General features: G+C 44.5%; 1 protein-coding gene across 3 annotated transcripts in view; it reads right to left on the reverse strand.

Annotated features, from left to right (window-relative positions):
* ETS1 (ETS proto-oncogene 1, transcription factor) overlaps positions 1-23,451 on the reverse strand; it is a 140,432-nt gene that overhangs the window by 88,682 nt on the left and 28,299 nt on the right. For all 3 annotated transcript variants that reach the window (XM_043452594.1, XM_043452592.1, XM_043452593.1), the window contains exon 3: positions 21,436-21,580. In XM_043452594.1, the coding sequence (XP_043308529.1) occupies positions 21,436-21,580 (145 nt within the window). The remainder of the gene's footprint in view (positions 1-21,435; positions 21,581-23,451) is intronic.

Below are 23,451 nucleotides of genomic sequence, written 5' to 3' on the forward strand. Positions count from 1 at the left end.
TATGGTTTGGAGCAATATTAGAAAGCATAATATAGACAAAGCAAGACACATAAGAAACCTCTTATTAGGAGCAGGAGGAGCTTGGAATGGACTGTAAGGATCTGTTGTGTTGATAGTTCATATCGATATATTTCAGTTAGCAGGTTATTTAAGCAATGACTTCGGGGTAAGCTGCCTTATGATTCTAAGCAATTAGGAGACACCCCTTTCACACTATTCACAGAGTCTGGGTCATTTTAAGTCCTTTGTGTGCCAAATCTCAGAACCAAAATTGAGTTGGCATGGCTTTTCTCCTCTGACAGAAATAACAGCAAAGTATTACCTTCTGTCAGACACGACTAAATGACTAACTTTCACTTTCTTTCATTACCTTCTGTAGCCTGGAAAGACTTCCATCAGCACCTCCCAGCACCTCTGAGAGGTGTCCAGAAGGAGGGAGGCATTCGGCCTCTCAGCAGAGAGCATTTGTCCAGGGTATAGAGACTTTCCAAGTTTGCATGACTCTGACCCAAGTCAGCATGCAAAATACTGAAGGTGCACATTCGTGCAACTCTTTTAGATGATTCCTGGGTCCCAAGTTACTCTCCTCTATCACTCGGAGACTTTCAACTGTGGTTTTCTCCTGCCAAGTCTTGTGTTATCATTTCTCTAATTTCTTGTTCGACCTTTTATCACTTACACATCACAAAGCGAGTCATCATTTTCCCACCAAGAAAGTACGGGGTGAAGGAGGGAAGGCATAGGGCAGCAAAGAGAAGATGATTCAGGCATTAATCCCTACCCATGAAAGTGAAAGTGATAATCGCTCAGTTGTGTCCAACTCTTTGTGACCCATGGTCCTACCTATCTCTACTCGAAAGAGAACCAAGCGAAGCCGCCTTGGGAGGAGGACACAGTAGGGCCCCAAGTGATGCGTCTGCCGGAGCTCAAGGATAAACCAGAGGAGTCAGGTCTGGATTAGGGATGAAGGGGAAGGGGAGGAAGGCGTCAGATCCCTTCCCATGGGAACGCAGGGGTGAGAGAGACTGAGATGAAGAGGAGGACTTCTGCTTGGACACCTCACGTCTCCTTGCAGCTGCTGCAGGAAAATGTGCGGACAGAGCAGCAATAAGAACAGCTGGTCACAAAACTCATCTTTCTGATACTTCTCCCCCCAGTTATATATGTTTGTTGAGATTTTATAATAACACGTTCCAGTAGAGACTTCATGACAAGTTGAACATGGCATTATAAACATACAAAGAATGCCTTCTGGGAAACACTCCGTTGTTGTAAAGTCACAGACCCCAAATCCTCCACCAAAGGCAAGTGAGCACTGGAAAGAAGGAAGAAAGAGAAGAGGGATAGGGAAGAGGACATGGGGGGTGATTTCAGGTCTTCTGTGTGTTGACACCTTCAATATTACCGGCGTTTTTACTTCCCTTGGGTTCACAGTGGTTATTCCTTCAAGACACCCAAACTGAACATACTAATTTTATTAAAAGTCTTTCATGTGATCCACTCTGTGAGCTTGGGGTGTTTTCCAGACAACTGTTAGTGACTTTTTTTTTTAAACTTATCAAATACAAAACCAAAAAGATGAAAAAAGAAATATGGATTTCTTGGCAAACACACTTGCATTAAGTTGAGATTTATACAAGTAGTGCATAAAATCATGATGACTTTTTCCTTAAAAAGTCTGCTGAATTTTTTTTTTTTTTCTTGGAGTTAAAATACACTGAAGTAACTTCAAAATTAAATACTTGATTTGTCTTCATTTAATTGCAATAGAGAAGGTCAGGGGAAGGTATTATGTTCCTAGAGATGTGAAGATTGATCATCATTTAACATAACTAGACTTTCAGATTTTGCATTCTTCACAAATTGCACACATAGTGGTTGCTTTCTGTTTTCATTCCTGGTTATTATTATTCCACATAGCTTGCCCAAGTCCCAGCACAGTGTTTAATACTAAGCTACAAAATCAGGCTGACCTGAGCTGAAGTCTGTAACTTACTAATGGTGTACCTCTTGGCAAGCTACTTCAACTACATAAAACTCAGCTTCCTCGTCTATGAAATGGAGCTAATAATAACACAGGATATTCTGCATATTTAAATAAGATAATATATGTAAAATATTCAACAGTATCTGGCTCAAAATAAATAATAAATGGCAATTTGGGGATATTTTTCAGGTTAAAAAAATTGCATTCCAAACCAGAACTCAGATATATCTGCAACCCACTAAGTTCACTAGAAATCAAAAAATACTCATTTATTGCAGTGAACAATGTTGAATGACCACTTAATACAAGTTATTATTTATGCCATAGATTAAGAAGACAGCTCATAAACATAAGTGGCCTATGTATTTAAAAATATCTATTTATAAAAGGGCCAAGACAAAGAAAGAAAAGTCTCTTTAACAAATAGTGCTGGGACAATAAGATATAAATATGCAAAAGAAAAAAATCGGATCCCTTATTCACACTATACACAAAAATTAATTCAAAATGATCCTCAATTTGAACCTAAGAGCTAAAGCTATAAGATTCTTACAAGAATGCATAAATCTCCACAACATTGCATTAGGCAATGATTTCTTACATATGACACCAAAAGCACAAACAACAATGAAAAACAAAACAAACAAAAGAAAGAAATTGGGCTAATCATAACCAAAAACTTTTGTGCTGCATAATATAACATCAAGAACCTAAAACAGCAACTCATATTAGCAGAGAAAATATTTAGTTCCAAATCTCACACACACACACACACACACACACACATATGTGGTACAGTGGTAGAGAATCTGCCTGCCAATGCAGGAGATGCAAGAGATGGCGGTTCCATTCCTGGATCTGGAAGATCCCCTGGAGAAGGGAATGGCAACCCACTCCAGTATTCTTGCCTGGAGAATTCCACGGACAGAGGAGCCTGGTGGGCTAGAGTCCACAGGGTCACAAAGAGTCAGACATGACTGAGGGACTGAAAGCACACATGTATGGAATTGAAATGGGCGAAAGAACTAAATTGGTAAATATTCAAATAGATATTTCTGCAAAGAAGATATACAAATGGTCAATAAGCATGTGAACAAATGTTCCTAATCATTAAGGAAGCACAAACTAAAACCACAGTGAGACACTACTTCATAACCTCTATGAGATCCATCAAAAAGACAGACAGTAACCAGTCTAGGTGAGGATATGTAGTGATTGGAACACTTGTACGTTGCTGGAAGAAATGTCAAATGGTGCAGCCAGTTGGGAAATCGGTCTGTCAGTTCCACAAATAGTTAAACATCAAGTTACCATATGACCAGCAATTCCACTTCTAGGCATAAACCCAAGAAAAATGAAAACATGTTCACACAAAAAAGTACACATGAATGCTCATAGCAGGATTATTTCTAACAGATACAAAGTGCAAACAAATGTCCATCAAATGATGGACACAGAAGTTGGGGCATATCCATGTAAGAGAACAGTATTCTGCGATTTAAAAAGGATGAGTTACCAATACATGCTACAACGTGAATGAACCTTGAAAATAGTGAAAGAATCAGTCACAAAAACCCCCATATTGTATGACTCCGTTTATAAGAGAAGTCCAGAAAGGGCAAATGTATAAAGGCAAAATTAGGCTAGTGGCTACTAGGGCATGGGGCTGGGGAGGGGGAGGGGGAAGAAGACTAGGTTTGACTGTTAATGAGGATGACATTCCTTTTAGGAGGGACAAAAATGTTCTAAAATTAACTCATGGCGATGATTGCACGATACTGTGAATATCTTTAAAACTCTTTAAATTGTACACTCTAAATGGGTGAATTGTACCATATATGAATTATATCTCAATAAAGCTTATTTCAATTAAAAAAAAAGAAAAAAAAAACACTGCTTTTCCAGAGGTGAAGCAAGACAAACAAAAGACAAAAAGAATTTTCAGTCTTCACGGTTGCCCAGAAGAGTCTGTGAACATCATCCCAAGACCGTTTGCTTAACCAAAGTTCAGTGGAAAAACATCTAACATTTCTGTGACCTTCTTTTCTAAACTTTCTAAGTGGCTTAAAGAGAGGCTGCCCGGGAAACTCCGAATGGAACCTAAAAATATTATCTCCTGGCTTTATAAACACTGGCAACGCTAATGAAGTGAGGAGCCGCAGACCCCAGGGATGGGACGTCTCACTCAGGTTGGAAGCCCGGGTGGTGTGTAAACTCACCCTGAGGCGGGCAGATTCGGGCCAGAGAGGTGAACATCAGCAGGGTGGGATGGAGGAAAGATGAACGAGGAAGCCGGGTACATAAAGCAGAGCAGGAGCGGCCACTCTTCTAAACATCAGTAACACAACCTCTTTTCAAATCAAGCTCCCCGTCCCGTTCTGCTGACCAAGTTTGGACAAATGAATGAAACTCAAGACCAAGTCCCCCTGCCCACCTTCCTTTCCACACAGTTTTGAAAGAGGACATGGGGTGCCCTGCTGTGTTTAACACTCCTTACCGGGTCTAAAGCAGAAACATTGTCTTTATCATCCCTACTCTCCAGGGCTCACCCAACTGTCCAGGCGTAGTCATGTCCTCCTTAGCTCCCCACCAAGGCTCTGCTGATGCTTCCTGAGAAAAAGGACGTCACTCTATTTTGTGGCCCCAATACTCTGTGCAGAATAAGAGCTCAATATGTACGTGCTGATAGATGAAGGACAGAACAAAAGAGCTCTAACCAAGGTACGGCTTCCCAGGTGGCACAGTGGTAAAGAATCTGCCTGCCAATGCAGAAGATGCAGGAGACACACGTTTGATCCCTGGGTCGGGAAGATCCCCTGGAGGAAGAAATGGCAACCCCCTCCAGCATTCTTGCCTGGGAAATCCCAGGGACAGAGGAGCATGGTGCGCTGCACTCCAGGGGGTTGCAACAAGTAGGACATGGTTGAGCATGCACAACCAAGGTAAACTGAGACCCTAAACCAGTGCAATTTTTAAAGAGATGGGAATAGCAGACCACCTTGCCAGCCTCCTGAGAAGCCTGTATGCAGGTCAAGAAGCAACAGTTAGAGCAGACAGGCAACAACAGACTGGTTCCAAATTAGGAAAGGAGTATGTCAAGACAATATATTGTCACCCTGCTTATTTAACTTATATGCAGAGTACATGATGCCAAATGCCAGGCTGGATGAAGCACAAGCTGGAATCAAGATTGCCAGAAGAAATATCAGCAACCTCAGATATGCAGATGATACCACTCTAATGGCAGAAAGCGAAGAACTAAAGAGCCTCTTGATGAAAGTGAAAGAGGAGAGTGAAAAAGCTGGCTTAACACCCAACATGCAAAAAATGAAGATCATGGCATCCGGTCCCATCACGAAAAGGGAAGACAAGTTAGGGACTGCAGTGTACTTACGATGGTCTCTACAATACAGGGACTCAATTCTGGGGCCTGAAGGCATTGACAGTAATCATAAGAGAAGATGGGATAAATAGAGGAGATGTTTAGAAAATAAAGTGGACAGACCTGTGACTAAGCTAAATCTGAGGGATAAAATGGTCATCTCTCGAGAGGTTCCTCCTCTTCTGCCAGTACAGGATCCCCCAGGAGTGAGAGGGGGAGGAGAGAGAGGAAGAAGGGGGTCAGGAGGAGGAGAGAGAGGAGGAGAAAGGGGATGAATTGACAAGATGACTTAATTTCTTAGAGTTCCACAGGCTGACTCTACTACTGGACTTCTCAGTTCTATGACTCAATGAATTCCCTGCTAAAATTGAGCCAGTTGAGCCAGGTTTCTGCCACTTGCAAACAAAAAGAGCCTTGACCAACATAGGGGTTAAGGCACAAAGCAGGGAGTGAATAAGAAACTCTCTGCTTTCCAGCCTGGGGACATTGGAGTAGAGGGTAAAGATGTTTCCCACAGAGGCAGAGGAGCAAGTGATGCGCTCAGAGGTACTGAGATGTCCCTGTGATATCCAGGGGAGGTCTTCACAGAAACATATACAGAAGGGACTTCAACATGTTAACCATTAGTGATGAGACTAAACTGCTTTCCCCTGCAACCCCACCATTCTTCCTATTCTTTAATTTACACCTTTTCTTTTTCTTTTTTTATTGGAGTATAACCAATTTGCAATATTGTGTTGGTTTCTGCTATACAACAAAGAATCAGGATATAGATAGATATATATATATGTATGTATGTATGTATCCCTTTCCTGTTGAACCTCCCTTCCACCCACTCCTCAATTGACACATTTTCTTTAAAGAGATGTATTATTTTTATAGTGATTATTACACAAAAGTAAATAAAGCCTGGTATATGTACACAGAGCAGAGTACACAAAAGAGCCGGCTTCTCAAAGCAACTAAAACAGCATAGGTTCTCTCTTGCCTTTCCAGCAGGTCTTTCCATCTGTTACAGGGAGGAAAGAATGATTAACTTTCATCTGCCCATTCTGTCATAGGCGCTGGGAAACTGGAGAAATGAAGAGAGTAAGTGATCAACATGGGAGAACTTCAGAATCACATTTCAAACTTTCTATCCTCTGCCCCCAAATCTTACGGGGTTCTCAAGCCAGCACACCTGGTCATAGCAGTCACTCTCTCAGTTGTGTCCGACTCTTTGCGACCCCGTGGACTGTAGCCCACGAGGCTCCTCAGTCCATGGAATTCTCCAGGCAAGAACACTGGAGTGGGTTGTCATGCTAGCTCATCTAGCCTGAGTCCAAATTTTGCTTCACCAGCTGAAGCAGAAGCAAAAGATTAGTCTTGAAGTCAATAGATTTCTTTTCCTATCCAACCTGCTCTTTCCCTTTGGATAGTGTCCTTAAACATTTCCTTGAAATTCTCTTAAAAGGCTTAAAATTTTTGTCTTCTCTGATAGAAGCAGAAGTATAATAATAATAATAATAAAAATTTACTTAGACTGCTTCTGAAATATCCTGAAAGGTATTTGACGGGAGAAGCAAATCGAAAAGTCCTTTAATAATGGATTTCAGAGTTAAATTTCACCATGGCTAATCTAAATCCCTCCTTTTCCCATTTTTGTCCTGTTTTTTACTTGATCTTCAGTAGATCTAAAGAACAGCTGCTAACTCCTCAGTGATACTTTAAGAGGAGTTAAGGCTATGCTAGTATTTAATCTTAATCAATTTTATACTTAGTTGCAATTCACTGCTTACCTGAAGCCTGATGTTTATGAAGGCAATGAAGAGGCCATAGGCAATGTTATTCAAGCAAGGGGAGATGAGTGGATACCCCATGGAACACTTTATGTTCTAGCAACAGTAAGGTCAAATATGTCCTAATTGTGGAAACCCTGTCAATGTTACAAGAAAGCTGCTTTCTTTGTGTCTTTTACAACTTAAAAGTTTCTAAATCCTCCTTGATACAAAAATAGGTAGAAGGCAAAACAAAGTTCCTTCAATGCCATTAAAAACTTGTGAGATCAGGAAGGAATTTTGAAAGGGCAGATGGAAAAGTGATTAATTGTTACTAAAAAAACTAGACGGAATTTCCCTCCTCCAGAGCCCAGCAAGTAGGGCTGGGAGATGAGGTGGCCCTGGGGAAATGTGGATGAATGTACGGAGGCTGGAGGCCTGGTCCCAGGGCCCCTCACCCCTGCCTTTCCCAGTCCTGCTTGGAAATATTTCAATCCCATTCTTCTCCCAGGCTCTCCCTCTCAGCTCCTCAGCAGCAGTCCCACATCACATTGAGTTTAAAATAAAGAAATGCTTTTCCTAAAGAATCCGCACACAAATAATCTCATTACCCCAGTGCTGAGGTTTATACAGCAGACGTCTTCTGCCAGGAAAAAAAAAAAAAAAAAAAAGCACTCTCCACTCGCTCACACGGAACAGCTGTGAGGAGAGAAATGGTATTTAATTCATTGTGAAATATTCAACAATGGCTCCGCTGCACTTTTAAAAGCCTTTTGATAGTAAAACCCATAGAGAACAGCCCATCCTGTGCGCTGAAAAGCAGCCTCCCCACAATTAGTCCCTCTATTCAGCGGTCGGGAGAGTCTGTGTCAACTTCAGCACGTGCTGCCCACACTGTGGAGAGCTTCAGGGGGATAAACCTTTCAGGAACTTCTCAGGGTGGAGTCAGGTTCAGAGACTCGGGTTGGTGAGGAAGCGGGGAGGGGGCACAGGGAGGCCAAACTTTGGTGACAGACCCTAAGCGAATGCCCGCGAAAGACACCATCCTCCACCGCAGCTTTAGGAATGGCCTTGCCCTTCCGTGCCCTCGAGGAACCACTGCTGGACCAAAAGAAACCAGAGAGAAGGGTCCAAAATATAGACCGCAGACACCCGTTTCCTCCGGCAAGGTTTTTAGGAGTTTCCAGATTGTGGGGAAACTATGAATGCGTGTATTATCTCATTCTACAGGATGGACATCAGCCACCAGGACTGAGGTGACAGTGAAGAAATGTTTGGGGACTTGCCTGGTGTGTCTAGTGGTTAAGAATCCACCTCCCATAATCCACCTGCCAATCCAGGAGTGAGTGTTCGCTCAGTTGTGTCCGACTCTTTTCGGACCCCATGGGCTGTATCCCGCCAGGCTCCTCTGTCCATGAGATCCTCCAGGCAAGAATACTGGAGTGGGTTGCCATTTTCTTCTCCAGGGGATCTTCCCAACCCAGGGATCAAACCTGGGTCTCCCATATTGCAGGGAGATTCTTTACCACCTGAGCCAGCAGGGAAGCCAATCCAGGAGACTCAGGTTTGATCCCAGGTCTGGGAAGATCCCACATGCTGCGGAGCAACTATGCTCATGAGCCGCAACTACGCTCATGAGCCGCAACTACGCTCATGAGCCGCAACTACTGAAGCCTGAGCACCTAGAGGCAATGTTCCACAACAAGAGAAGCCACCGCAAGGAGACACCTGCCCATCACAACTAGAGAGGAGCCTTCGCTCGCTGCCCCTAGAGAAAGCCCACACAGCAACGAAAACCCAGCACAGACATAAATAGATAAATATCTGTAATTAAAAAAAATATCAGGCAGCAAAGTTTGTATTATGGTTAAGAGCATGGGCTTTGGAGGGAGATCTCAGTTTAACTGACCCTTTCCCCACCTCCCAATAGTATAGCTAGATTTATTGAGGGAAGTGACTTGACCTCTCTGAGCCTCATTCATCTCATCTGTAAAATGGGAATAATATTTCCTTCCTAGGAATATCACATGTGTGATCCTTAGCAGACAGAAAGTGTTTAATGAATGGCCATTATTCTACCTCTCCAATTGGTCTAGAAAGAAGGCAGGTCTTTTCCCGGACTTCCTGCTGTTGTTCAGTCCCTCAGTCGTGTCTGACTCTGAGAGCCCATGGACTGCAGCACACCAGGCTTCCCTGTCCTTCACCATCTCCCGGAGCTTGCTCAAACTCATGCCCATCGAGTCAGTGATGCCATCCAACAATCTTATCCTCTGTCATCCCCTTCTCCTCCTGCCTTCATTCTTTCCCAGCATCAGGGTCTTTTCTAATGAGTCGGCTCTTCACAACAGGTGGCCAAAGTATAGGAGCTTCAGCTTCAGCATCAGTCCTTTCAAAGAATACTCAGGATTCATTTTCTTTAGGATTGACTGGTTTGATCTCTTTGCAGTCCAAGGGACTCTCAAGAGTCTTCTTCCAACACCACAGTTCAAAAGCATCAATTCTTCGGCCTTCTTTATGGCCCAATTTTCACATGGACCATACATAACTACTGGAAAAACCATAGCTTTGACTATACCGACCTTTGTAGGCAAAGTAATGTCTCTGCTTTTTAATATACTGTCTAGGTTTGTCATTGTTGGACTTCCTCCAATAAGATTATTTAAAATTGAAGCAGAATGAGACAGGAACTATTTTTACTCTTCATTCTAAATTTTTTAATTGATCAGCAGAAAAGCAACAAGGAAGAGAGATAAGCAGAGATATCTCATTGAAAAGTCTGAGGGATCTGGACCATGTTGAAAACAAAACAACACAAAAATATCACTAAATGTCAACCAAACTTTGCATCATGGTAGGTTGATTTTGCTGTTCAGGTACTTTAATTGTTCAAAGCACATAATACTGATGAAATGTCTATTTCACAACAACTTTTCTATTATTTCCAGTCTTGTCTCAACAGACCAGGAATAGGATACAGGCAGTTCAGCCACTTTCATTATAAAACCCAATGTTCAATCTATCAGCGGGGTGCAGGCTGTCTGTTGGTCCTGCTTGGTGAAAAATGTCCATCTGGGCTGACCAACAAGGAAACGCCAAGCTGTCTCAGCTGTTCCAAGTTGGTTACCAGGGTGGGGCAATTTGAGACCCCGAAAGTGGTCTCCACTTGTCTAAGTTAGTTTGTGGCAGCAGATGTAACAGCCAGTGGTTCCACCAAAAGGCAAAGAACAAATTAGGGTGAAGATGCCAAAGGGCAGCCAGGATCGGAGGCAGTGACTGAGGAGTGAAGGACCTCTATGTGCCATCCTAGTTTCTGTATCTGTTGTGGGAGGGGGTGTTGGCTCAGGATTTCCACCTCCTTTCAGAGGCCCTGTTCCTCCAGCTCATTTCCCCCCACTGCATGAGACAGCAATGCTGGGAAAATCTCCCATGCACTGGCTAGTCCTTGAGAAACAGATCACAGTGTGACGCCCCTACAGAGTCATCCTAAGGGCTCTGCCCCATCCCACCTGCAGCTCCCAGTGGAGACCACAGGTCCCCACCCTTCATGGGTACTCGGAGAGATCACTCTAAGGAGCATGCAGTAAAAGGGGAGTGTTTAAAAGGAAACAGGAGAAGAAGTGGCTGGAATTCAGGCATAGCATCCATGCCCAATGTTTCCAAGACTATAGGATAGAAACCATTTCCAGATTTAAAGACAGTCTCTTGGGACTGACCAGAATGGTGAGAAGGGGTTGATAGGAAGGAAGCTTTAGCAGGGAATTCAAGTGAGTTCAATAAAGTGTGCTTGGCACACTCGCCAAGTATAACAGGGTAAGTGCTGCTAGGGCTACAAAGGTACCTTTTCCCTTGGTAATTCTTAACCTCCTGGGGGACGTCAGACCACTTTGAGAATCCAAGGAAAGCTACAGACCCTTAAAAACACCCTTGCACACAACTTCAGAGGGACTCCATGTTTCTGAGACATCTGCATGAAGCACCCTTGGTCTGTGAGACTCTGTAAGCCTAAGACTCAGCAGAAGTTGTCAGGATTGATTTTTTTAAAAGCATGAAGCAGGTAAGAAATCATGCGACAGCCGCAAAGGCAACTAGAACCCTGGTTCTGTAGATACTGAAAATCACTGCCTCTGTTTCTCAAGGTTCAGTTTAGCAAGTCTGAGGAGGCACAGGAAAGACTGGTAGGACAATCTAAGGCACTGGAAGTTTTGAATTTTGTTTTTTTAATGTCACCCTTCAAGGATGAATACAAATCCTAAAGATCTGCAAGAAAAGTCCAAAAGAGTCAAAAATGCAGTGAATGACTCTAACTGGGGCTGTTGGGGAACCCAGTGGGGAAGGCACCCACCACTCCTCATTCTCACAGTCATGGGGTGGAGGAAACGGTCAGTTCACTGGGCCACCCTAAGCGGGGCAGAGACCGAACCAGAGAGGATGGGCCTGTTACATGGGCAGCCTGAGAGAGAGCCAAAGGTTGCCCTCTACATCAGTGGGAAGGTAATTTCTCTCAGAGTGCAATTAGGTCTCATGTTTGACCTATGACCTCTGGCCCATGAGATATTTACGATCTCCAGACAGCCAGCCTAGGGGGCAAGTGAGTGAAGATGGAAGCTGAAGGCATTTAATAGGAGGAGGAGGGAGGGGAGGGAGAGAGGGAGGAAGGAAGGAAGAACGGAAGGAAAGCGGGAGGGAGGAAGGCCTTGGTCAGTCTGAAGTCATCTATGAAATCATGAATTGACAGCCGTGCTCTGGTGCACACCACGTCCACCGTCGATGCGGTTGTCTGTTCCTCACCATAATTCCGGGAGGTAGGCATTATTCTATCACATATGAGGTCACTGAGGCTCAGAAGGGGTCAGTGAGGTGGCCAGGGTCGCACAGCTGGTAGGCGGCGGGGCTAGAACCTGGGCCCAGGCCAGCCTCAACTCCCTTGTTCATTTCCCAACCGAATCAGTGCGCACGTGAAGTCCACAGAGCGCTCACCCCCTTACCCATCCCGCTATCTTCTCTCGACCCATCTAGAACTCCCTCCAGCCTCTTGCAAAACTGAATCTATGCCCACAATCTCTTCTGTTCCAACGGTTTCTTTCTCAAGCCGGGTTCGGGGCAGTCGTACTTCCCCCGACCGAATAGAGTGGCCGAAGCCGCGCGTTCCTCTCCTCTCCGCTTCCTCCGCTCCCTCCCGGAGCCGTGTCTTGCAGCGTGTCCCGGACGCCGTGCCTCTCCCTTCGGGCGGATTCTGCGTGCGCCCGCCTCGCTGGCAGCGCCGGGGTTAACCCGCCGGCCTGCGGAGCAATGATTTCTGTTTTATTTCAGCAGGGGAAGTGTGTGCCGGCCTGATTAGCCTGATGGTTTCCTCTTTTCCCATAACCTCCAGACCCCCACGGCCCAAGTGTTTACTCTCTGAAATAAAAAATCTGCTGGTGTTTTTCTTTTTGTGTGCTCGTGTATTTTGGGAGGATTGCAGAGGAGGAAGGCGGGGTGGGGGGGTTGAGGGACGCGGAGGCGGGGGCGCTGGGGAGGGGCGCCTCCCCTCGTCCCTGCCCCCCAGCGCGCCTCCCCCAGCTGCAGCCTTGAGCTGAGACCCCTGGCCACAGCGCAGGAAAGAAACTTATTAATGAAGGAGCTGGGTCTCTTGCTTCAGCAGCTATAAACACAGCGAACATCTGGAGAGAGTAAGTCTCCAGGCGGCCAGACGCTGAGAACAACAGGCTGCCTCCGCGCATCTCTCCCCCGCCCGGCCCTCCCCCCCCCGCCGGCCAGCAGCCCCCGCACCCTCACCCACCAGCACTTCATTCACCGGGGGCGGCGGGGTGGGGAGCGGAGGGCTGACGCCAGGCGGCCTCCACCGGGGTCCCCAGCCCCCGCTCCCCCCACCGAGTTCCCGAAGAGGGGTCAGACAGCTTGAATCCAATAAGAACTCCGTGCCCCAGGGACCTTTTCCCAACTCGGACCAAATATTTGTGGTTTGAAAAAGTTAAGAGAACTTTTTTCTCCCCAGCCCCCTGGGACTCCCAGTGCAATGCTGTTACTTCCTAGGATTTTTGAGAGGAGGCTCTGGAGGACTGCCAAAGAGCGCACGCATCCCCGTTGTAATTCACTAACCCCGGCCCAGGTTTCTCCCACTCGGTTTCTTTCCCTTCAGAGGAACTGCAGGGGTGTTTTACATTTAGGAAGGTCTTTACAGTCCTTCCTGCCCTGGGCTGCTGGACTCTCTAACCCGTAGTTTCTCTTTCTGGTTTTCACCAGGCTCCCTTCTCATTTCTCTATAAACTGGGACACATGGGAAGGAAAAATTGGCAGGTGTCAGAAAATCAGTCTGGGGCTGGATGAATGTGGGCAAGACTCAGGACTTAAGGGTCGGGGAAGACTCAGGACTTTGGGTCACTTACATTCACACTTAGATCGTGGTGTAAGGAAAAGGTAGCATCTGTTGATCACATCCTATAACACCTCTTGAAGTAGAAATACAGCACTCCACGTAATAGCACAAGACTCTGAAATGAGTGTAATGATCGGGCCTGTTAAAGGTTAGAGAACAAGATTCCAGGTGTATTCTTGCTCTTTTCACCAAGCCCCGTCACCCAGGGGTCCCAAACTCTGGGATTTAATACCTGAAGATCTGAGGTGGAGCTGATGTAGTAATAATAGAAATAAAGTGCACACAAAAAAGTGTAATGCACTTCAATCATCCTGAAACCATCCCCCAGCCCCCAGTCCAAGGAAAATTTGTCTTCATGAAACTGGTCCCTAGTGCCACAAAGGTTGGCGACCATTGCCCTAACCCTTTGCTAGCACTCAATACCTTTCAGCTTATACTCAAAAACCTAAACTGGAAGTGATGGTAATCTGCGTATGAAACAGCACAAGCTGGAAAAGCTACCAAGGTGATGGGGTTGGGGGTGAATAGGATGGATGGGACAATGTAACACTGGCAAATAGGAACAAATTCAATCCATAGCCAGAGAAATACCTTGCACTTATGGAGAAGAGGTTCAGGTGTTGGTAAAGATCTCATGATCAGAACAAAATGATAGAGCCAGGGTGCAGGCTAGTTTTTGCACATGGATGCTCTTCCTAATGCGCTCCTAGCTGGAGGCAGAACTGCTGCTCTTTCCCCAAGCCTCTCTTCCTAGCTATTTTTGGTCCTCTCAGAGATGAGATGCAGGTGGGAAGAGGGTTTCCTGCATCAAGCTTCTGGCAGCGCTATCCCCTGAAAGCAGTTTGTCCGGCAGCTTGGCCCCAACTGTAGCCCCTTCCGTGAAAGGCTAAAACCTGAGACAGGCTTACAGCTTCCCTCTTCCAGACACAACTACCAAGTTGGATTCTGAGGTCAAAATTTTCCCTGAGAGGAGTAGTCCATATTACTACATCCCACACAAATGCATGCCTGCACACCCACACACACAGGATCAGAACTGTTTTTGAAGAACAAAGAACCTAGAACAGGTCCTTTCCAAAAAGAAAACATACCCCGAATGAGGGAAGAACAGATATGGGCAGCAGATAGAGTTTAAAATACCATTTTTTTAAACCACAGGGCCATCTGAGATGATCAGCTGAAAGAACAAGACTGCTAGCAGAATAAACATTTCAGAGTAAGGTGAATCTCCATTTAACAAGTCTCTCTGGCATTCCCTCGATGTTCTCAACACTTAAAAGCCAAGTCAGAGGCATCTGTTTTTCCTGCTGAAACTTCCCACCTGGTTGTCGATAGCCCTTTCCAAACACTGGTCCAGGTTTGATCTCTCCCAGCCGCCTGGCCGTCTGGCTTGGGAGAGACCGTGAACTCAGACTTTCAGTACGGTCTCCCACTTGAACTTCCGAAGTTTATTTGGGAAAGACACTCTTTTGTTCAACCCTTTTGCTTGTAAATGTATTTTAGAAATTTTACATACTGTGGCAAGATTCAAAGTCACACACTTAATGGTTAACCTTTATCTCATAAATGTTATATTTCATCTAGGGACCATTTCTTTACGTCACATAAATGTAGTCTCATAAACACATTTGGATAAAAGTTGCTAAGAGACAAGACATGAGTCTTCCCCTTTCTCTCTCTTCTCAGTTTCCAGGGCATGCACTGGCCACCAAAAGTGTTCATCCCATCACTGGGTCACTTTCTGACTCAAAGATACCCAGACATTTCTGGATGCTTGGGCACTTCAGAACAAAGAGTTACAGTGGCAAACATTCATATCGTGCTTGCTTAGTGACGGCACTGCTTTACACTTGTCATATATTAACTTGGTGGTTCCCAAAGTGTAGTCTTCAGACCGGCAACAGCCATAGCACCACTGAGACTTTGGGAGAAATGCAAATTGAGGCTTACCCTAGACCCACTAAATCAGAAACCCTGGAGATAGAACCCCCACAACCTGCATTTTAACAAGCCCTCCAGTGACTCTGAAACACTTTGAAAACACTGGTTTAGATGAGGAAATGGAAATATAAAGTAAGTCGCCTAAGGCAACACAGTTAGGAAGGGCTGATGGGCAGATCCAAGCCATCCATTCTAGAGGTTGGAGTCTTCACCATAGACTTCACCTCTCTCCTGAAGAATGAGAAATAAGACTGTGGGTAGATGAGGTTTTTACTGTGACCCAGGACCAAAAACATTCCAAATTGCATGATCCAAAAAGAAAAAAAAAAGCATTGTCTCTTATCAAATCGAAGACCATGGTAATGAGGTCCGTTCCCATGAGGGTAAGCTGGGTTTACTGTATTCTTAACCTGCAGATGCTTTCCAACTCATAACAACTATTTTGCAAAAATGAACTTTGGTCAAAGAGCACCTGTGTAAGCTTAGCTGATTCAAGACAGACCCATCCCTGAAATGAAAAATGCTTTGATAATATGTCACTCTGAAAGTGTGTCATAGTTTCTGGTACACATTATTATCATTCACGGTCATCAGAGCTATGAGCTTCAAGTCAAACGTGGACAGCTATCAGCAGATGGGAGGGACCGCGGTCGTGTGGCCTGGGTGCTCAGATGGGTCTCTGATGTCACTTTTCTGGTTCCCAGGGGAAAACAGGCATTGCATGACTCCAGCTGGGTCTGGGCACCACTCTGAGCTCACTGTCTGTGTCTAAAAATAGTTTGCCATTTCTACTCCGTCCCTTCCGTAGGGCCATGGATGGGAGCTGGTCATGACAGTAAGAGGCAGTGAAGTGTTAGTGAGTTCTCAGAGACGGGGAACAAGAGACTGACATTTACAAAAATGCTTCTTGCTACGATGATTGAGAGAAAGGGCTGAGGTGGGGGGACAACACAGAAGAAGGGAACAGAGGGAAGGCAGAGCCAGTGGGCTCCACTCCAGTCAGACTATAAACAGCAACAGACATTTCAGCCGTGTCTCGTGTAAGGGGCTCCATTGATTCACCAGGCTCCCCGACAGAGGGATGAGGAGAGGCTAAGATAGAAAGAGCCCATTCATTCATGCAGAACCCCACTCTCTGTCCCCATTGGCTGGCGCTAATGGCTTCAGGCTGATGGGAAGGAGGGGGAAAAGGCAAGCGGGAGGAGGAGGTAGAAATGAAAGAAAATGATGACTACAAGATTGTCATGAAGAGATGTACAGCTGCATAGGCAATTGCATGCAAATGTGGCTTCCCTTTTTAGCTGTAGAGTTAATGTCCTCAAATTCATCTCTTTTTCTCTTTCATGGTATCTGCCCCTCCCCTTCTTTTCCCTTCCCATTCATCTTTCTGTCTCTTGTCCTAGAGTTCCTCTGTCTCTCTACTAACACCCACTTTTCTTTTCTATTTCCACACACCTCTTCTTTCTTCCTCTTTCACCAGCTATTCTGTCCAACTAATTCGTGACTAGTCTGGATTGCTGAGCATTCTGTTCCGAGCACCTGATAACCTCTCCCCCGCTCACATTTTCTCTCAGCTTTATTCTCTCCCCCTCCTGCCTCCCTCCACTCTTCCCCTCCCTCTCGGCCTCAGTCCCTTTGGGAACAGGAACAACATTCAGAGGAAGGACCCTCATCGGTCCTCGACGGCCCCTCCTGCCGGGCAGCCCAGGCACTGACAGATGCGTAGTCCTGATAGAAGAGCCTACGTCCCTTCTCAGAGCACAAATGTGAGATGGAAGCAGGGCTGGGGAGTGGCCAGGAGGACGGGAAGGAAACTGAAGTTATAAATAGGATAAAAGAAGATGAAAAAAAATGGAGCGTATTTTTCTCTCTCTTTTTTTCTTAGTCAACACATCTCCAAGGAAATGCGCTGCAGCTGGAGAAATCATCGACTGGTCCATGTCTTCATCTCCCTTCCCTATAACCCAAGATCTCCTTCCAAAGGACACCCATCACTGAGGAGTGCTGGACCACAGCCCAGAAATAATCACTGCAACCCCTTCCTTCATCTGGACAGCTCAGAAGGCAAAGGAGGGGCTGGGAAGTCTCAGGGGTTTTGCCAGATATTTCCATCAGAAGAAGCCTAGGATACAGGGAACTATAGATATCACGTTCGCCACCAAAGCACCACTGCCTCATAGAAGCTGGCTAGAGTTTCTGAGCTGCAGCTGGTGACAATCCAGGTCATTTTAGGACTGGTTATTATATGCCCTCATCTTCCCATCCTACCCAAGAGCCACTAATCTAGGTGACTCCTGCTTCCTTGTTAAAGAGGTAGACTGTGGAAAGTAAACTCTCTTACACGACTATCAGTCGTAGCATTTTTAAAACAGCTTCCCCCTAAGTAACCTAAATGTTCATCGACAGAGGAATGGATAAAGAAGATGTGGTGCATATATACAATGGAGTATTACTCGCTATTTGTTGTTCAGTCGCTCAGTCATGTCTAATTCTTTGTGTCTTTGTGACCCCTGGTCTGCAGCACACCAGGCTTTCCTGTCCTTCACTATCTCCCAGAGTTTGTTCAAACTCATATCCATTGAGTCGATGATGCCATTCAACCATTTCATACTCTGTCGCTCTCTTCTTCTCCATCGGGGTCTTTTCCAATGACCCTTAGCCATTAAAAAGAATGAATTAATGTCATTTGCAACAACATGGGGGGGCCTAGAGATTGTCATGCTGAGTGAAATCAGACAGAGAAGGAGAAGTATCATATGGCATCCCTGATATGTGGAATTTAAAAAGAAATGATACAAATGAACTTACAAAAGAGACTCACAGACTTAGAGAAGGAATTTACGGTTGTCAGGGGGGAAGAGTGGGGGGAAGGGATAAGTTAAGGAGTTTAAGATGGACATGTACACACTGTTGTGTTTAAAATGGATAGCCAACAAAGACCTACAGTATAGCACAGATAAGTCTGCTCAATAATATGTGGCAGCCTGAATAGGAGGGAAGTTTGGGGGAGAATGGATACATGTATACGTATGGCTGAGTCCCTTCACTGTTCACCTGAAATATCAAAGCATTGTTTAATTGGCTAAACCCCAATACAAAATAAAAAATTTTAAAAAATAAAGAAGCTTCCTCCTGAGTTTCTTAAAGATCTTCACAGACATTGTCTCATTGGCCCTGAAGTAAAAACTCCTACCTTTGGGAAACTTGACAAGGAGGAGAATGAAAAATGATCTTCACTTATTTATGTACTTCTTAGCTAAGAAAGAGATGGCCATATCTTTTTCTGATGAAAATGAGGTATTCTGATTTGAAGCTACAAGTGAGTGTGGAAATGACCTCAACTATTAAGAAGATGTATTAAGTAAATGTAATAAACTGTAAATTGGTAGCACGCAGAAGCACCATCCAGAGCTGAAAGCATTAAGGCAAGGCAGCTTTAATCTCTGTTGCATAGGGAGATGTAAGACTTCAAAGTCTAGTGGCGTGAATAGGATTGAAGAATTATACAAATATAGACAAAACCATTTTGATCTTTTGCTTACACAAACAAAATCTTTTTTTTTTTTGGTTTAGCTGTTTAAAGGATCACTTTTCTCATCTCTTAAAACTTTAAGTCCTTAAGTCTAACCTGTGAACAACTATAAAATCCTCTGTGCCGCCTCATGAAATGGGTCAATAGCCGAGACCTCTGTGTTTATCCTTGGGGGGAACTGAGCCAAGCAGAAAATGATGGCACAAATGCTATCCTGTCTGAGATCCAAGGTAGTGCCAAAGAACACCTCCAAGATCAAGGGCTATTGAGTCAAGACAGGGAACACAAGGTCAACTTCATTCTGCCCAGAAAGAGAACCTGGCAACTGCAAACCAACTCCCAGCCTTCTCAGGCCCCATCAAGTGCTGCCACATCTCACTCTGTGTCTGTCGGTGTATTTCGGGTAAAGATACAGCATAGGCAACAAAACAAATATTTTCTTTATTTCTCCACTATTATAAAAATACCTTGCCGTATAGTGTTCTCAGGTAAAGAGGTATGGAACCAAAAAAAGTTGCATTTAAGTTAGTTTCCAGTGGCTTTTCACCTAGGCACTTCATCAAAACAGAGGAGGAAGAATCTGCCTGCAATATGGGAGACACAGGAGACGTAGGTTCTAACCCTGGGTTAGGAAGATCCCCTGGAGGAGGAAGTCACAAAACCCACTCCAGTATTCTTGTCCGAAAAATCCCATGGACAGAGGCACCTGGCGGGCTACAGTCCAAAGGGTCGCAAGGAGTTGGACAAGACTGAGCATTAAACACGCACAACACAACGTGTAAGCGTCATGAAATTTCTTATGCTAAGAATTCATCCTGGGAGAAAACAAATGTGGCTTTTTGGTATCTGGATATATTATCATAACCTGATCTCTTGAAAAATTGAACTTACTGTCAGAATCAATCATTTCAGGATCCCTAAATTAAGGTTTTACATGTTGTATCACAAATAAACCAAAAAAAAAAAAAAAAAGTTAGCCGGTAGCAAGGACCAGTGGAATTTGTGAGAAACACAATGACTCTGGCACAATAGACCAGGGGTATGGACTTTGAACTTGTCTGCTCCTTGGGAGAGTGGTTCCTGTTCACCAGAGGGCAGCACTGTGAGCAGCAAGTCCGGAGTGAAAGGAATTCTGAGAGGAGCTTCTGTGAGGAAGAGTTGAGGAGAGAGGCAGCAGATGAGAAGAAAGAAGCCAAACGCGGAGCAGGGCAGAGCGGAAGAGGATGATGGAAAGAGAAGACAAATGAAAGAAATTATGTCCTGTAAGAAGATTGACTATAGAGGACAAACGTATGGACACCAAGGGGGAAAGGAGAGTGGGATAACTTGGGTGATTGGGGCCCACATATATATACTGTTGATACTATGTATGAAATAGGCTCAGGTGGTGAAGAACGCCTGCGATGCAGGAGATCCTGGTTCGATTCCTGGGTTGGGAAGGTCTGCTGGAGAAGGGATGAGCTACCCTCTCCAGCATTCTTGGGCTTCCTTGGTGGCTCAGCTGGTAAAGAATCCGCCTGCAATGCGGGAGACCTGGGTTCAGTTCCCGGGTTAGGAAGATCCTCTGGAGAAGGGAACCTACTCCAGTATTCTGGCTGGCAGAATTCCATGGACTGTATAGAATTCCATGGAGTCATAAAGAGTTGGGCACGACTGAGCAACTTTCACTTTCACTTCACTTCATGAAATAAGTAACCAACGAGAACCTACTCTGTAACTCAGGGAACTCTACTCAGTGCTTTGTGGTAACCTAAATGGGAAATTCAAAAAAGAGGGGATATGTGTATACATATGGCTGATTCACTTTGCTGTATGATAGGGCTTCCCACGTGGCGCTAGTGGTAAAGAATCCACCTGCCAATGTAGTTGGATTCCTGGGTTGGGGATATCCCCTGGAGGAGGGCATGGTAACCACTCAAGTATTCTTGCCTGAAGAATCCCATGGACAGGGGAGCCTGGTGGGATAGAGTCCATAGGTCACAAAGAGTTGGACACAACTTTGCACGCGTGCACACACACGCAGAAACTAACACAACACTAAGACAACCACACTCCAATAAAAATTAAAACAACAACAACAGCAGCAAAGGCTGACTAGTTCACACACCCTCTGTCCATCTGGCTCACACTTCATAATTAAAAACCTTCTAGGTCCTTTGTTAACAGCCAGGTTTTAGGGGATAAAACTCCGGACAGGCACAGTGGAGAGAACTATATACAAAATGAAGACTTAAAGAAACCTCGAGTGGGCCCTTTCCTAGAGTTTAGTCTTTCTGTCACCGGAGGATAAAGTCATTCAAAATGACTGAAAAGTTCTGGGACTTCCCATAGAACAAGAACATCCAGGACCCACCTAAGCCAGGGCCGCTGTGATGGCAATTGATACAGGATGCAGCCCACATCCAGTTGCCTCGGTCCCTCAACTCCATCCTCAGTCTCAGCCTCCATTTATGTTCCTACCTGAGCCATAGTGTTCAAGGCCGGTGGGCACTTCCTGAGTAGCTGTCTCTTCCCAGAACGGGTAACAAGCTCTTGGTGGATGATAGGCCGACTGGAAACCACAGGCCATTCGGGGATCTTCATAAGAGTTGAGAGGTCCCTGCCTCTGTGGCCAGGAAACAAAAGGAAATATATTAAGATTCCCTAATGGAACAGTAAGTATCATCCATAAGTAAGAATTATTCATAGATAACAGAAGACTATTTTTTAAACTAATTTTTATTGGGGTATAGCTGCTTTACAATGTTGTATTAGCTTCTACTGTACACCAAAATGAATCTGCCATATGTATACCTATATTCCTTTCCTTTTTGAATTTCCTTTTCGTTCAGGTCACCACAGAGCATTGAGCAGAGTTCCCTGTGCAATACACTATGTAGAACCAAATATTGATCACTACCCTCCCCAATCCAAAAAAAAAAAAAAAAAGACTTAGGAATGGGAAAGATTTCTAACTTGGACTATGTATACATTTATTTTCATACATTTCCTCAACCATTTGAAGAATTTTTTAAATTTTCAAATAAGGATCCATGGTTAATGGCAAGGCAGAATCTTGGTCATCTTTATATAATCCTGGCTTTTGTCTTTTATTTTTTTTAATGTTACCCTAGTCTATAAAAACACCATGAAAGATATTCTTAGAAGACATTCCAGTATCATGGAACCCATAGGTGACAAATGCCAAGGAAAAAAAAAAAATGTATTTACCTAATAAAATTGCTCTTTTTTAGTTAATCAGTGTGCATAAGTTTCTTTCTTTTTAAAATGTCTATTTCTTTGGCTGTGTCAGTCTTAGCTGAGGCCTGTGGGATTTCCCACTGCAATGCACAGGCTTCTCTGGCTGCAGCATGTGGACTTAGTTGCCCCATAGCATGTGGGATCGTGGTTCCCCGACCAGGGACTTGACCCTCCATCCCCTGTCCTGGAAGGCAGATCCTTAAGCACTAGACCACCAGGGAAGGACCACCAAGGAAGTTCCGTGCCTACGTTTTAATGATATCGATAGCTATATTAGAATTTTCATTTTTCCCACTTGGGCACTTATTCAATTCTCTTCTTAGTTTTTGTAAAATCCATAAAATATACTCTCTACCCAGTACTCTCTAAGAAGGACAAATATAGTATGTGGGAGACCATGGTTTGCAGTGCTTAAGGCCCTGTTCTTTGAAGGCAGGGATACATGGATTCAAATCCTGGCTCCATCACTTACTAACAGGGACCTAGGCCTGTTCTTCTATCTAAACCTCAGTTTAGATAAAAGATGGGAAAAATAATACCTTCCTCATAAGGTAGGAGGAGTGAATGAAATAATATGTGTAAGAAAATAATACTGGATAAAGTTTACTCCAGGGCTGCTCTTCTTCCCAGTGGTTTAAAGATGCTGAGAATGGAATAAGACCCTGGGACTGAACAGGGTCACCCTGACTTGCTTTATGTGTGGGTGCTAAGTTGCTTCAGTCGTGTCTGACTCTTTGTGACCCTCTGGACTATAGCCCGACTTCACTTCACTTCTTTACCACTAGCACCACCTGAGAAGCTCTAAATTACTGCATATCAAAGGCTTATGTCCTTGGCTTCTGTTACCAGGCAGCTCTTGTGAGAGCCCTGTGAATATAAACAGAGCAGTGGCAGTTCTGCCATTTGAGTTTGGGACCAAGATTGAGGAAAATCATCAGCAAGAACACTTCAGTTGAGCTTCCAGACAGCAAAAACCATTTTGCTGACATCGTATTTTAACACTGCAAGCTCCTGCAGCAACTACATTAAGGTTTTTCTTTTGAACCCCAAGGATAAGCAGGTCTTCAACAATTCTTTACAAGAGAATCAACTTGAAGCACATTTTCTAAATGAGCTGTGTGTTCTCGAAATCCATACCCATTTTTTCATATTTCTCTAAAGTCTTTCTCAAAATTCAGTTTCAAGTATCAGAGTTTTAGAAACAGGGTCTGGGTGGGGAAATTCTGTCATTAAGTG

This window comes from Cervus canadensis, chromosome 29 (genome assembly GCF_019320065.1).
Source record: "Cervus canadensis isolate Bull #8, Minnesota chromosome 29, ASM1932006v1, whole genome shotgun sequence".
NCBI lineage: Eukaryota > Metazoa > Chordata > Mammalia > Artiodactyla > Cervidae > Cervus > Cervus canadensis.